General features: G+C 46.2%; 2 protein-coding genes across 3 annotated transcripts in view; both read right to left on the reverse strand.

Annotated features, from left to right (window-relative positions):
* Positions 1-1,942: 1,942 nt before the first annotated feature.
* On the reverse strand, positions 1,943-10,801 carry si:dkey-94l16.4 (transcription factor 20). 2 transcript variants are annotated; one of them, XM_062475532.1, is made up of 6 exons: positions 10,561-10,801; positions 7,084-9,728; positions 6,711-6,804; positions 6,180-6,229; positions 5,737-5,819; positions 1,943-4,967 (listed from the first exon to the last, which is right to left on the reverse strand). In XM_062475532.1, the coding sequence occupies exons 2-5, from the start codon at positions 9,721-9,723 to the stop codon at positions 5,772-5,774; spliced, it is 2,832 nt and encodes a 943-aa protein (XP_062331516.1). In that variant the 5' UTR covers positions 9,724-9,728; positions 10,561-10,801; the 3' UTR covers positions 1,943-4,967; positions 5,737-5,771. The 2 variants fall into 2 exon arrangements, with proteins under 2 accessions (XP_062331516.1, XP_062331515.1); XM_062475531.1 differs by having other exon boundaries at positions 10,557-10,801.
* A 499-nt stretch (positions 10,802-11,300) lies between these two features.
* Positions 11,301-13,960, reverse strand: part of mprip (myosin phosphatase Rho interacting protein) — a 36,680-nt gene continuing 34,020 nt past the window's right edge. Inside the window, 1 exon segment of the mRNA XM_062475530.1 lies at positions 11,301-12,375. Coding sequence (XP_062331514.1) covers positions 12,304-12,375 — 72 coding nt within the window. The 3' untranslated portion in view covers positions 11,301-12,303.

Here is a 13,960-nt window from a genome sequence, read left to right on the forward strand (position 1 = left end):
TCAGTGTTTCTCAGGTGTATTTTGTCAAGAGACAAACACACAACACTGATGACAACTGCATCTCCAGCAAAATACTCCTTCTTAAAGTAATTTGGTTCTTTGACGAATTATAATTTATAGTATAATAATACAAACGATATCATAACACAATAAGCATTACATTGAAATAAATAATACAAATTACTTTGGATTGTAATTGCAAAGTTTGAATCCATTTATAATAAAAAAGGGCCAACTCTATTGCGTGTGTCTCATTTTTCTAATATGAGGATTACGACGAGAGATCAAATTACAACAAATGATATTGTACGGAATGTAAGTCTAGAAGAGCACCACATCTTGGCTGCTCTACTGGCGCGACAGAACGCAGCACCGTAGCGCACAATCGTGACTTGCTGCACACGTGAACGGTAAAATGGATGGAAGTTTACAAGAACAGGAGCACATACCTGGAGAGACACGACACTCTCAGACAACCCTGAAGAACATGAATAACTTTACACTTTTTCACAAAGTGCAAACAGGCTACATTCTTAAAAACAACCACAACAAAACAGTCAGTATGGAAGAAAAAACGGGCTAACTAACCTAGCTAACTAGTAGCATACAGCACCGTGTTGAGCTTCAAACTAAAAACAAAGTTCAGGGCTGCCAACTTTTCAAAAAACATTTTGCCGCGTACAAAGCTATTTTTTTGGGCTCATTCAGCATCATTACCTTACAGCAACAAAAAAAATAATATATATATACACACACACAAAGCATACATACCAGAAGCCGGGGAAAGGCGGAGGGAAATGCGCCTGGAGGAATGGCTGTGAAGTATCATCGCAAATGTGAGAACAGTTCGAAAATTCCACAGACAGAACCCCCCTCTTGAACCCTCTCACCCTCAGCCTATCAAATTCGAGCCGAAAAATTCTCATATGAATATATTTCAATGCAAAATAAAATTCAGGTTGCTCAAATTCGAGCCAAAAAAATTAGATCTTAAAAAATTGAAACCAAAAAATTCGAGCCGATCAAATTCGAGCCGAAAATGTCGATCTTTAGAAAATCCGATTGTAACATCCGGGATACGAAGGATAGGTAGAGCAATCGAGCCTTAATGCAAGACTTGATCACATCGGACCATCGGACTCACCAGGCTCTGGACTCATCGAAGCGTGGTTGTTTTCCCTTAGTCATCATGCGTTATATCTTCTCCGCATGTTACAATCTGAATAAAATCCTTTTCTATGGCTCTGGGTGTCCCTATCTGCCCTCGATCTTGTGCAGCTGCTTTGGTCTGAAGATAACCACGCCCCTCTCGCTTGCACGTAGGATTGGAAATAAATACAGCACAGAAATAAAAGTGTTCGGAAATATATGTGGCGTTAGGAAATAAAAGTCCCATGAAATAAATAAATAAATGTTTTTACAAGTAGATAAATGGATTCAGCTATATAATTATATGATGCTATATTTATTGCCACCTTTTTGTAATTTCAGGGTTTATTTCATAGCCATATCTATTCATTTAATTTAGAATCAAACGGCATTCTATAACATTCCACTCATATTTATGCAAATTACATCGTATGCACAAAACTGCTGCCAATTGTCGGAACTTGTGTTGCAACAGCATCCCTCATCTAATTCTAATAATAATAGATTTGATTTGTAATGCACTTTACATTTGAAGCTAATCTCAAAGTGCTAACTCTCACTGGAAGCAGGCATGAAAAAAGCTTCCAACCACTGCAGATCAATGATGTGTTTTGACAGGAACCCAATACATATATTTTGGGGGCGTTATTTTACGAGCCAGCACCTCCTACTGTCCTTTGCAGTCTCACAACATACCTACTGTAAAGATTAAATACACATATTCTTAAAGACTTGGCTTAAATTTTGTTGACAATTGTTAATTGAACATCACTGACTTCAAGGCCAAGCAACACAGGGTTCAATAAAATATTTATTTTTGAACAATCACCCCTCGACAGTCTAGAGGTAAAAAAAAAAAAAAGGAAAACAAAAACACAGTACAAAATGACACGAGTAGCCTAAGGTTGCCGTTAAAACAAGGTAGGAGAATATGAGACGACTTGCAGGCCTTGTGTCGTGATCGAAAGTGACAAGCCCGCAAACGGAGGTGGTGGAATGTGAGGAGCATCTGGCGCTGTACCACTCGAAAGCTGCTACTTTTATCATTACTCCAGTCAATGGGTGGTTAATTTAATGATCCGTAAAAAATAAACACAAATTCATAACAATAAAATTATCAAATCATTTGAATAGCAGTCAGCCCTGAGATTATAATTATTTTTTTTACATGGAAACAATACATAAAACTCAAAATTCTGCAACAGTAAAAAACAAAACAAAAAAAAAACGTATTTGGTACAATGCATCTGGCTGATTAAACTGAACACACTTGCAGTGACATTTAGGGCCTGGGATGACATAACATATGTTTAATTGACTTGACTTGAATCAGACAATGTCGGTTTCACCGTGACACAAGAAAGAAACAGACCATATGTCACAACAAAAGGGTTCCACAGTCTCACGGACACACAGGAGAGCCACGAGTTGTGTCTGTGTGTGATCTCTGTAACATTCCACCCCTGGCTGCGACATCCCGCCCACCCCCACACACGCGCAGGTTTTTACACTGATCTTATACAACACAACAGCGCCCCTATTGGCGTTATGCAGAAACACATGCACATCAACTCCACATGATCCCCCCCTCTGCTGACCTAGGCTGCAGAACCTGAATGAAAAAGCAGAACTGTCAATCGCTCCTTCCCTGGACACACAACTGTGTCCAACCCCAGGAGGAGGAAATGTTTGCAGGGGGAAGCAAACTTTCCATCACATGCTTGACTGGAGGAAGGCCCTGACCATCAACTGATTTGTCTGCGCACCATAGCTGGTGAGGAAAGAAATTGATATTTAGTAGTTGTCATAAGGCTTCTAGAAAGTTCCTGTTGAAACGTAAACAACTCGTCAGAAAAAGTTGATGAAAGCTGATGAGAATGAACCATGGTCTGACATATCAACAAATTATATTATCCAGAAGCTGTGAGCGTCAAAGTCAAATCATGTTTTATAAATAAGCTACACACTAAATCCACAGCTCCCAGGACCTCTCTCTCTCTTACATTAGTAACAAGAGTGAATTGCAAAGATAACAGAAGAAGACATTTCCTGTCGTTTCCAAAGAACAAACTGACATGTTTATTTGAGTAGCCCTGCAGCAAAGCTCAACCGAGTGTGGTTATAGGTAATGAGTGTTGGCTTACATCAAACCATGTAGGAAATGTAATTGAAGAATGTATTGAACAGACTGAAATTGAAACATAAAAATCAACTAGTGTCACAGGTCCAAAACAAGTTATGGGAAAATAAAGTTTGTTGGGGGGGGGGGGGATTCCTCAGACCCACAAAGATGACTTTGACGGAGCATCTCAGAAGACAAAGCAAACCAAGTATCTGAATGGAAATAATTGGATTGCACCTCTCCTTGTCTCTCTAAACAGTCTGGCCGAGTCCTAGTAGGACAAGCTGGGTTCAATACATAGATTTCAGGGGGTCCTGTTGAGGTGTTTCTACAGGGGAACCCAGGGTTTTGTAGAGGTGTTTCCACAGGGGACCCCAGGATTCTGAAGCCGTGTTGTCTACAGGGGAACACCTGGTTCTGCAGAGGTGTTTTCTACAGGAGAACCCAGGGTTCTGTAGAGGTGTATCTACAAGAGAACACAGTTCTCAGAACTCCCGTCTGCAGTCTAAACATTCAAGCATAAAGCAGATGTGCAAAGTGCTGTAAGCCAACCGAAAACAAACAAGGCGCGTATGTCTGTCTGAATGCACAGTTAGACTGCGTGCCTGCATGTCTGATAGTCTGCATGCACAGTTAGACTGCGTGTCTGTGTGCAAGCAGTGACAAAATAGCTGTGAGATGAGCCAGGTCCTCTCTTACTGATAATCTGAGCAGGATACACAGGAGGGCCAGCCAACACGATATAGATAATACTGCACCACCTCGTACTGTCCTTGGCAGTCTCATTCGCCAAGCATCACTCAAAAGTGCTTCCTGCTCCTACAAATCCCTCGTTTGGTGGAGGGGTGGGCAAGTACATTCACAAGATGAACAAACTAAACCATACTGTCGTCATCTTCTCCTCGGGATCCTAAATCGCGATCCAGTCAACCGGCCGACTGTTTAGTGCAAGTCAGCCGTACTTCCTGAACTCACCCCCTGGCCCCGTGCCTCTTTCTCTTTCTCTCTCTCTCTCTCTGGCGAGGTCACGGTCCCTGCGCTGTGTGATGTGGCGTTTACAGAAGGGTCACAGACAAGCCATAGGGTAGCTGAACTAAAGATGGTGGTTCCTCCTCCTCTCTCTCTCTCTCTCTCTAGGCCACCATTCTAACAGCGTTCCCACAATACGCTGCATGGAATGACCTCACTAATATCTTCGGAACACATAAGAGTAAAGCTCTGGGTTAACTGCAAACCAAAACGCCACAAGATTCCCCAGAAATAAATAATCAAAGTCAAATGACATACTTACAAAGCTTTACAAAATTAAATATCTGAAGATTGTTATTCATTTCATTCAAAAAGGAGAGAAAAAACCCATCTCCCCCCCTCTCCCAAACTCATAAATAATTACAAAGTTATGGCACAGTTTGGATATGCCATTATGAGAGAAGTGAAAACTTAAAAGTCTCTTCCCAGTAGTGAACTGGGTCCGTCTTGGCCTGGGCTGTCCCGGTCAGTCTGGACAGAGAGGGCGACGGGACCAGACCAGCCAGCTGTCTAGCGGCGTGTTCCCAGTAGAGGGTTTGTTAAGGTTTGTGGGTGTTTTTTTTCCGTTCCATCTGAGCCTGCCTGTCAATCAGCAGGGCAGGGTTCCGCTGTCACCATGGTTACCGGGCTATCACGACAAAGTCTTGAGATCGCCACAGTTGAATGTCTAGCGAGAGAGACAGACCAAGAAAGAGAAACAGTCTTAGTAATACCCGTATCAGACAGGATGGAGAAAACCAAACAAGAGATATTGCATACATATTGCAGTTCAGTAGCATAATAGCATTTGATGTGTCAGGGCTAACATGTCTGCATTGGCTGTGTGCTTGGCAAGCTAATGCATTTAAGACTAGATGTAGGACTAGGTGGTAACTTAATTCACATTGACAGTAACTGCAAATATCTTTGCAGCAAGTAACTGCAAATGACTCATCTGGCAGGGTTTTGTAGCTGAACTTGGGATTTAAAATATATTATTTTCCCTCCCCCCCATTGCTTACGAGTTGCTATCCTACGGAAGGTGTATTAGGGCGATGCCAAATCCCACTTTCTGGAAACCTGGGGGTAGGTTAATTCTTTTTTTGCATGGCCCAAATATTCTGGCGTTTCCCTTATTATTGCGGAACCTTTGACAGCCCAAATTCAGATGCAAAAATCTGCATTGGTGAAAAAACAAAAGGGAACAAGCAGCATGTTCGAACCTCTGGAGGGAGAGGGAGAGAGAGACAAGAGGGAGGGATTAAGAAAGAGAAAGGGCATTCAAGGATATCATGAGAAAAAAAGGAAGAGAAAAAAGGATTAAAAAGGAGAGAGGGAGAGAAAGAGACACAATGAGAAAAAATGTGACAGAAAGAGGGAGAAAAGAGAAACAGAGAGAGAGAGGGGGGGGGAGGGAAAGAAAGAGAGAGAACAAGCCCAGCATCAGACAGTCTCACCATGTGAACCAGGAAGTGAGTCCCGGCTGGGCAGGTCACCTGCTGTCTCTCCTGGCCCCCGGGGGGCCTTTCAATGACTTGTTCTAGAGCAGGAAGGAACCAAGAGATCAACCTACACGAATCCTAGCAGCTTACAGCTAGCTTGTTGCTGAGCCAGCCTCTCGACAGGCCCTTTCTGGTTTTTATGATAACATGTCAGTTTACTACCAGAGAAGCAGCTGTGAGGCAAGATTTCGGCAGGAGTGATGCAATAGATTTCACCACAATGGCCAATGACAAAAATAAAACTACTGGTGTTATAAAATCTGTGTGTGTGTGAGAGAGACACACCAAAAACACATCATATCCCCACACAAATGTATTGATCAAGAGTGAGCTCTTTACAAGCTCTGTACGGTGGATGCGACGTCAAAAGAGGTTGCTAAGTGACGATTGATTCTCACCTTGTGCTTTTTACACTTCATAGAGAAGTTCTCTTCGATGAGCACACAGTCTGCAAACACAAGAGCACATCAATCAAGTAAAAGACCCAGTGATTCATCCCACGGGCCTGCCGGGAGCCTTCGAGCTTGCAGGGAGCATGAGCTGGCTGTAGATATGCACGCACTGCTAAGAGGCAGCACACTACGTGAGCCAGGCCCTCAGTCTGAGACAGCCAGACCTAATGACCAGTGTGTGTTTAAAATCAAAAGCAGAAGCAGCGATTGCTTATTAGGCTTGGTGTCCCGCAGCTTACAGTGGAGATTCACCCTGATGGGTTCATATTCATCATAGGTCCAAGAGGAGCTAAAACATCAGTGCGATTTGCAACACGCAGTGGTATTTTTACTCCTGTTGTAAAGACTCATGGGACATGTTGGCCCTGCGAAGGGGGATTTACAGGGTTTGTATGAAACAGTGGGAGAGGGTGTGTGTGTATTTGTGTATATATGTGTTAGTGTGTGTGTGTGTGTGTGGAGGCTGGGCAGACCTACCTGACTGCAGAGCACATCTGTAGTGATATTTGTTGGGGCAGCCTTTGAAGAAGCAGCCCAGCGTGGCACCTGGGTTATGGCAGCCAGAGCAGGTCTGAAAACGGCACAGAGAACCAGACTTCAGCATTAACCACGTTCCGGGCCAATGGCAGAGGACAAACACGTTCTTCACCGGACCCCGTTTCCCATGATCCACCTCTACTGTCCTCTACCTCCACTTTCAACGTCAAAGCTAACAGGAGAGCTAGCAAGTTCTAAACGAGATCAAAAACGTACAAATTGAAATGCAAGAATAAGTCTAGTCATCCTAATCTTGGATGATTTTACTGGTAATAATAGGCCTCTGGGAAGGTCACACAGAAGGTCATCTTACCGTCTCCTGCGCCACCTTGACTGCCTCCTCCAGTCCGTACACCTTCCCCTTCACCAGGAACACGCCTGCAGACCAGATGCAGCAGTCCTCGTGCAGCCAGTACTCACACAGTTCCAGAGGCACCACGGGGGGGGCGTACCAGTCCTCCGTAGCTCGGCCCCCAGGCCCAGTCCTGGCCGCAGCCCCCTCCAGGACCCCTGCCTCCTGCCTGGACGCCTCCAGAGACTCGGCCCCGGCCCCTGGCCTGGCCCGCTTGGCCGCGGGGCTGCTGGAATGGTCGGTGTAGCTGGCCCACCTGGGGTGGTTCCCCGGCAGGCTCTTGTCCTGACTGTGTCGGGGGGCGGGGCGGTGAGACCACACCCCCGGCGGCCGAGCACACTTCCTCCCTCTCCTGCTGAAAGACGAGTCAGAGTCGCTGTCCTCCTCCTCTTCCTCTTTCACACCTGTGCTGGCGGGGGTCTTGGCCCTGGGCCTGTAGCCCTCTGGGTAATAGGGTCCATGGAGGTCTCCCAGGTCCAGGGCGTTGGCTGACCCACCACACAGGCAGCAGACCAAGGAGTTCTGGTACGGGCTGTGGTTGGAGACCCGGCCAGGCTGCAGGCAGGAGGTGGTGGGGATGGCCCCAGGGATGAAGCCCCCTGAGCTGGCCTGCTGATGGCCCTTCTTCAGCCTGGCTGCGTCCTCCTCTGGGTAGTTGATGACGGTGCAGGTGGATGGGACCTGCTTTCGCTCCACCTGGATGAAGGGAGAGAAGCTGTCCATGGCCCTCAGGTCCCTCTTCTCCTCCTTGTAGTGGAGGTACTTCAGCCTGATCTCCGGCTCCTTCGGGGAGAACATGGAGGGTTGGCAGGCATTGTATTTCGGCCTTTTCCTCTTGGAAGGAGGCACTTTGCTGGCCGAGGCCTTGGCCTTCTGCTTCGGGGGAGATTTCTTCTCAGCTTTGGCTGGTGAGGAATCTACCGTCACATCGACGATTGAGGGGGGCTCGGGGTCGGATAGGGGTGGGGATTCTTCAGCTGGGGACCCCTCGTCTGTCGCAGACTGGGGGCTTTTTGGAGTGAAGCTGTTGTGTGTGTGTCGAGGAGGAATGGCGAGTTCCAAATCTGAGGTAGACTCTGTGTAACTGTCTGTGTTTTTGTGTATGCTATTTTTACCCTTTTCCAGTGTGGGTGCAGAGTGTAGTTTGATTTCGATCTCGGGAAGGAGAGCGGTGTTCTCCTCGACTTCCTCCTGGCCTACAGATAAGGAGCCGACAGCTTCGGGCGCACTTATCTCAGTCTGCATCTGGGCCTGCGTAGCCTTGATTTTCTTGCTGGGCCGCACAGCTCCGGACACTTTATACCAGGTGGGATTAATATTCATCACTATGGCCTCCAGCCTCGTGCCCCTCCCAGAGCGTGGGGGCAGTTTCTTCTTCTCAAAGCTGTTCTGTGCCAGCCTAGCGTTACCATTCAAGTGAGGGGAGCGAGCGCCGTCCTTGGCCTTCTCCTCCAGAGCCTCTGACGCAGACCCGTCGTCCGTCAGGTCGATGACGGTTTCCGAAGCCACCGAGCGAGCGTCCTCCAGGTGCCCTCTGGAGCCGGGGTCGAACGCCGGCCCTTCGACCGCCCGCGTCTCCCGTCCCGCCCTCTCCAGCTTGTCCCGGCGGGCGTCCGCCGGCGAGTTGTCGGCGCTGGGCGAGTTGCACGCCTCGGGTAGGAGGTACACGTCTTCCAGTGAGGTAGCAGAAGGGGATACAGGGTCCTCCAGCGGGCTAGCGTACTCCCCGCCAAGGGCGCACAGGTCTCTGGTGCTGCTGTCCGGAAGCAGCGCTGGATTCTCCGTCCTGGATATGAGGAGCAGCACCTCCGAGTCCCTCCCCTCCCGTTTCCCGTCCTCTGTGTCGGACGCGTGGCGCTCCGGTAAGGACCCGGCGCGGACGCCCGAGTCGGACCGGCTGCGTAGGCCGTTCCTCAGCCCTCCGTTGCCGGAGGCCGTGTCCTGAGATGGACGGCGCTCCGGAGGCGTGCTCCGGCGCCCGCGTCCGTCGACGGCCCCGTTAGTAGCGGCGTGTCCTCCGTTGAGCTCGCGAGGCGGCGGCGTTCGACAAGCCCCCGCCGCGTTCTCGCTCGCCGCCCGAGTTGGGGACACGGCGTGGCGTGTCGGTTGGGACTGGGAGGCTAGGTCTAGGGGCTTGTCTCCCTGCTGGTGCAGGTAGTGCTGGCTCACTTCCTGGTTGAGTTCCACCATCTCCTCAGACTCTTCTTCCAGTTTACAAGAGGTGGGGCAGAGAGAGAACTTGCTGATAGACGGTACGCCGCACAGGGGTGAGTGCTGGGACTCATGGGTGGAGAAGACGTGAGACCTGCTCACATAAGACAGTGTGACTGTAGTGTTGGAGAAGGCGTTGTCGGGTTGGATCTGGTCTCCAGAATGAAGCCTTTGATCGGACGAAGGCTCAGAGAAGGGTAGACCTTTGTTGCTGCCGGAGTTTGTGTACCAGGAGGAGGAGGACTTGACCACCCGTAAGGGATCCATGGAGCTGGCTTTCGGGTGACATTCCTCACTTCTCCTGGTGAGGTCGATCACAGAGGGGAGGCTGCAGGTCAAGGAGAGGTCTTGAGGCTGGAGGTTATTTGCGTTCCCTTGGGGTTGCTCCATGGCAACTGCAAAAGGGACAGAAAGAGATTGCTTGAGGTTTTATTTTAATAGCGAAACACATTTAGCTCTTTGTAGTCAGCCAATGAGAGATAATCATCAAATTTCTAACAACATTTCATGAACTACTTTTGTCGTCTCTTTATGTGGCATAATTTTTGTTATCCCAAATAAATTTCCATTAGTTGATAAATACATAAACAATAACATTAAGAGGCAAGCTTTCTAAAGATATGCATGTTTGACTAACGCGCTAGCTGGCTAACAACTACATTAACAATACAATCAATGTAGAAATATTTAATTATGATATTTCATATTAGAATAATGTCACTGGTTTGAGCCAATGTTCACGTTGGTAGGTTAATGTTAGCAAGTATTGTTAGAGTTTTTATCTACAAATCAACCATAAACTAGTTTTACTATTTGCTAAGAAATGCTGACATTATCTAGCTCACTGAAATGTTGCTAGACAGCTAGCTAGCGAGGTAACTATGCTAACCAGCTAACTCTCCCAGGCTGACGTTTTCATATCGCGGATTCACCCTCGGTCATCGCTTTAAAAATGCATTTCACTGACAGACCTACTGTAAGTAGTAACAAGTACTGTAGGGCTCTACCTTGTTGAATAGCTAATGATGTGGTCGATGAGTTATCAATATCGATCTAGATAGCTTGATAGCAGTTGATACTAAGGTACGTAGGCTACTGATGACTTCATCTGACGTTAGCTAGCTATGATTAGGCTAGGTCGCTAACGTTACCAGTGTGCTTTCTGGGCCTGCATAGATGAGACAAAGAGGGAGCGTACTACGCTGCCAGACGTCGAAACTTACCCACCGGGAAAGACTGGTGGGGGGGTTCAACGTCCAATTCAACAATTTGTCCCACCAGTCATGTCGTTCGGGAGCCCATCTTTCGCCGACATCCTTGATCACCTTATTTGATAAGAGAAAAGCCCACCTCCGGTTTGTCGATAAAACAGGATAATCCGTACTTCTCTGAAAACAGTTCTCCGTACGTGAGATGCACTTCAACAGCAGTTGTCAGCTGGCGATCACAGTGAAGCATTGTGGGAATACACAGGGTGTGTTCTGCAATGACTGTTTCATTTTGACTACTGTATGTCAGACGGTCATAGCTGTCTTTTCAACATAAATCTATTCACGTTACTTTTTAAAAACAAGGCAATACTACGTTTAGTTGATTCGTTTATATGTTTGTTTATATTTAGTTGATATGAATATTAAAGTCCTTGCGGTTAACTAGATTTTTTGGGTTGGACTGCAGTTAGAGCTACTTATTTATGGGGTCCAAATTGTCAGTTTACGAAACCCCCAAACCTCAAAATTTACAGTAGAATAGTATATCGTTTTGTACTTAAACACGTTTGGATGAAGCATCAATCTATATCTGACTAAACACTACACATTTATTGTAACGGTTTCTTACAGGGGCAGCAGAGACAACTTTGTAACTCATGGGTTGTTTATCAGCCAGACCACTACAGGACATAAATAAGAAAAAAATATATATAACTGTCCAATTAGAGAAATGACAGATTTGAAAATATTCAAACACATGGTGCAAAAATATTTATTGCTAATAAATCTGTTGTCAGTTGGTGTACATTTGCTGTATATTTACAATAAGAGAGTACAGTGAGAATGGGAATGAGCAACAAAACCCCAAAACATTTAAATAAATACACAGGGACTGCCACTGAACATGACTACAAACATAACCCAAGAACTCCCTCCCATAAACTGGACCAATATCATTACAGAGAGATGGGAGAAAAATTATATAAATGTAAATATATATATTTATATTCATTTTTATAATAAGCAAATCCCATCCATACGCATTCAGCAGTCACCTGTCACGGGATAATTTCAAAACGGTCAAAGATTTCAGGAAAACAATCTATGATGTGTATTCACCATATACAAGCCAACACTTCAGGCATTGAATAAGCAATATCCTGTGCAACAGCTAGTTTACTTGTACAGTGATGCAGGCAAATATTTTCTTCCCATATCTTGTTTATTTAGCAAGACTTCCATCTGTGCTGAAATGATAAGGGTTTGGAGGAAAGCTTCAACATGTGCACACTGACCACACCAAAGCATAATACACAGGCCTGAAGGCAACATCGTTCCTACCATTGGTTACGTGAGGGTTATTTGATCATCAATGTGTTTAGCCGTCACTTACTCCTTTGGCTAATAACAGTCTAAGGAGTTAAAACAGTAGCTTACTCAGTCACGATTTAGTGTATGCTTGATAAGACGCTTCATTAAAAACAATACAGAGTATTTACAGTAAGACATGGCAATCAAAACGCAAAACAAATGTCACAGTAACCGAAGTGCATAGAATGCAGACTCTTCTTCTATAGACATGAAATTGAAACTTTATACCATGTGTTTTTTAATATATTGTATATATATATATATATATATGTATATATATATACACATTGCGTGTGTTTGTGACCAGTGTGTTTCTAAGTAAGTACATTACAGAGCTAAAATATAGTGAGCCTCTAAACATGCAGCGTTGGTGGACTACACGTCCCCGTCAGAACTCCTTAGTGTCTTTGTTGTCGAACAGGTGGAGTCTCTGCTCAGCTGTCAGCCCTTCCTTCAGACTCTGCAGAGAGACAGAGACAGAACGAGAGGGGGCGTGGGGGACACAGAGAGAGGGGGGGAAGGGTGGAGAGAGAGACACAGAGAGAGGGGGAGGAGAAGAGAAACAGAGACAGACAGAGACAATAGACAGAATGAGAGAGTGGGGAAGGGGGGGATGAGTACGAGAAAGAAAGAAAGACCGAGAGAGAAAGAGAAAGGAGGGAGAGGCGGGGTGAGAACATGGGGAGAGAAAACAATAAAAAAAAACGTTAGTGATCAAGTTGAACAGAAGCTCTTGAATCACTCCCGACCATCCTGTGAAGTGTGAAATCTGATCGACCAGTAAGCCCTTCTATCTTTGCTAAGATAGAACACACGCGCGCGCGTGCGCAAATATGACATGCATTCAAAGTCATACAAATCAACAAAGGAAAGAAACCAGAGGTAAAAGAGGATGAAACACTTCCATCCGTACAGTCAACCACAGTGTGAAGGCTGGTGAGCATTGTGGAGGGAGGCGACCTGGTGATCGGAGGCCCGTGGTACGAGAGACAGAGGAAAGTCACCTACAGGCAGGACACCAACAAGCTGCACATCGCCACACACTATGTTATGAACAGACATCCTACAGTCTCACTCACACACACACAATATACATACACAGACATCCTACATGGTCTCACTCACACACACACACACAATATACATACACAGACATCCTGCATAGTCTCACACACAATATACATACACAGACATCCTGCATAGTCTCACACACACAATATACATACACAGACATCCTGCATAGTCTCACACACACACACGCACGCGCACACACACATACACCCTGCATAGTCACACACACACACACACACTCCATGGTCTCACACACACACACACACACACACACACACAATATACATACACAGACATCCTCCATAGTCTGACTCACACACACACAATATACATACATAGACATCCTACATAGTCTCACTCACACACACACACACACGAGCATATTCTTTCTGTGCAAGATTCCCCCGCTTCTCATCCCGAGTAATAATCCACGCAGACGCCACTGTGGGAAACCCCACAACATTCCTAGATCGACTTTGCCCTCCAAAAGGTCAACCAGGCACCGTTCTATAGTGTGGGTCTGGGTTTGGTTTACCTAAAAGGAGAAGGGTAGGCCTATCGGTCCTCAGGCAGCCCTAGCTGTCCCAGGGCATGTCACGACTCACAGACTGAGGACAGAAGGGGGGAGAACACACCAGTATGTGTGTGTTAGACGAGAGAGAGAGATCCATCTCCACCAGGATGTCTCCTGTTAGTTCTAGCACATACACAAGGTGGCTGGTACACACATGCAGTGGTTACAATCCACAATTAGGAGGTCAAATGGTCAATCGTCTATGAGGTTTTGTGTGCGTGTTTGTTTTGGGATAAAGCGAATGCGTCACTGGAGTGTGCAATTACAATGCTGTTACAGTGGTTGACCGCTAGGTGGCGGTCTGCGACAACACAAAAAAAGTGCACCTTTCACAGAGCAGGGAGACCTCTACTGGCTGTGACCGTCTCCTTCCAAATAAAACTCTTTTAGTCTCTTTCTG

Source organism: Osmerus eperlanus, chromosome 12 (genome assembly GCF_963692335.1).
Source record: "Osmerus eperlanus chromosome 12, fOsmEpe2.1, whole genome shotgun sequence".
NCBI lineage: Eukaryota > Metazoa > Chordata > Actinopteri > Osmeriformes > Osmeridae > Osmerus > Osmerus eperlanus.

Bases quoted from the DNA above. Each gene is read 5' to 3' on its own strand.
- si:dkey-94l16.4 (XM_062475532.1), bottom strand. From the start codon at position 9,723: ATGGAGCAACCCCAAGGGAACGCAAATAACCTCCAGCCTCAAGACCTC. The intron at 6,230-6,710 runs GTAGGTCTGCCC...TTGTGTTTGCAG, and splicing joins CAGATGTGCTCTGCAGTCAG to ACTGTGTGCTCATCGAAGAG. The intron at 5,820-6,179 runs GTGAGAATCAAT...TTCCTGCTCTAG, and splicing joins TGAAGTGTAAAAAGCACAAG to AACAAGTCATTGAAAGGCCC.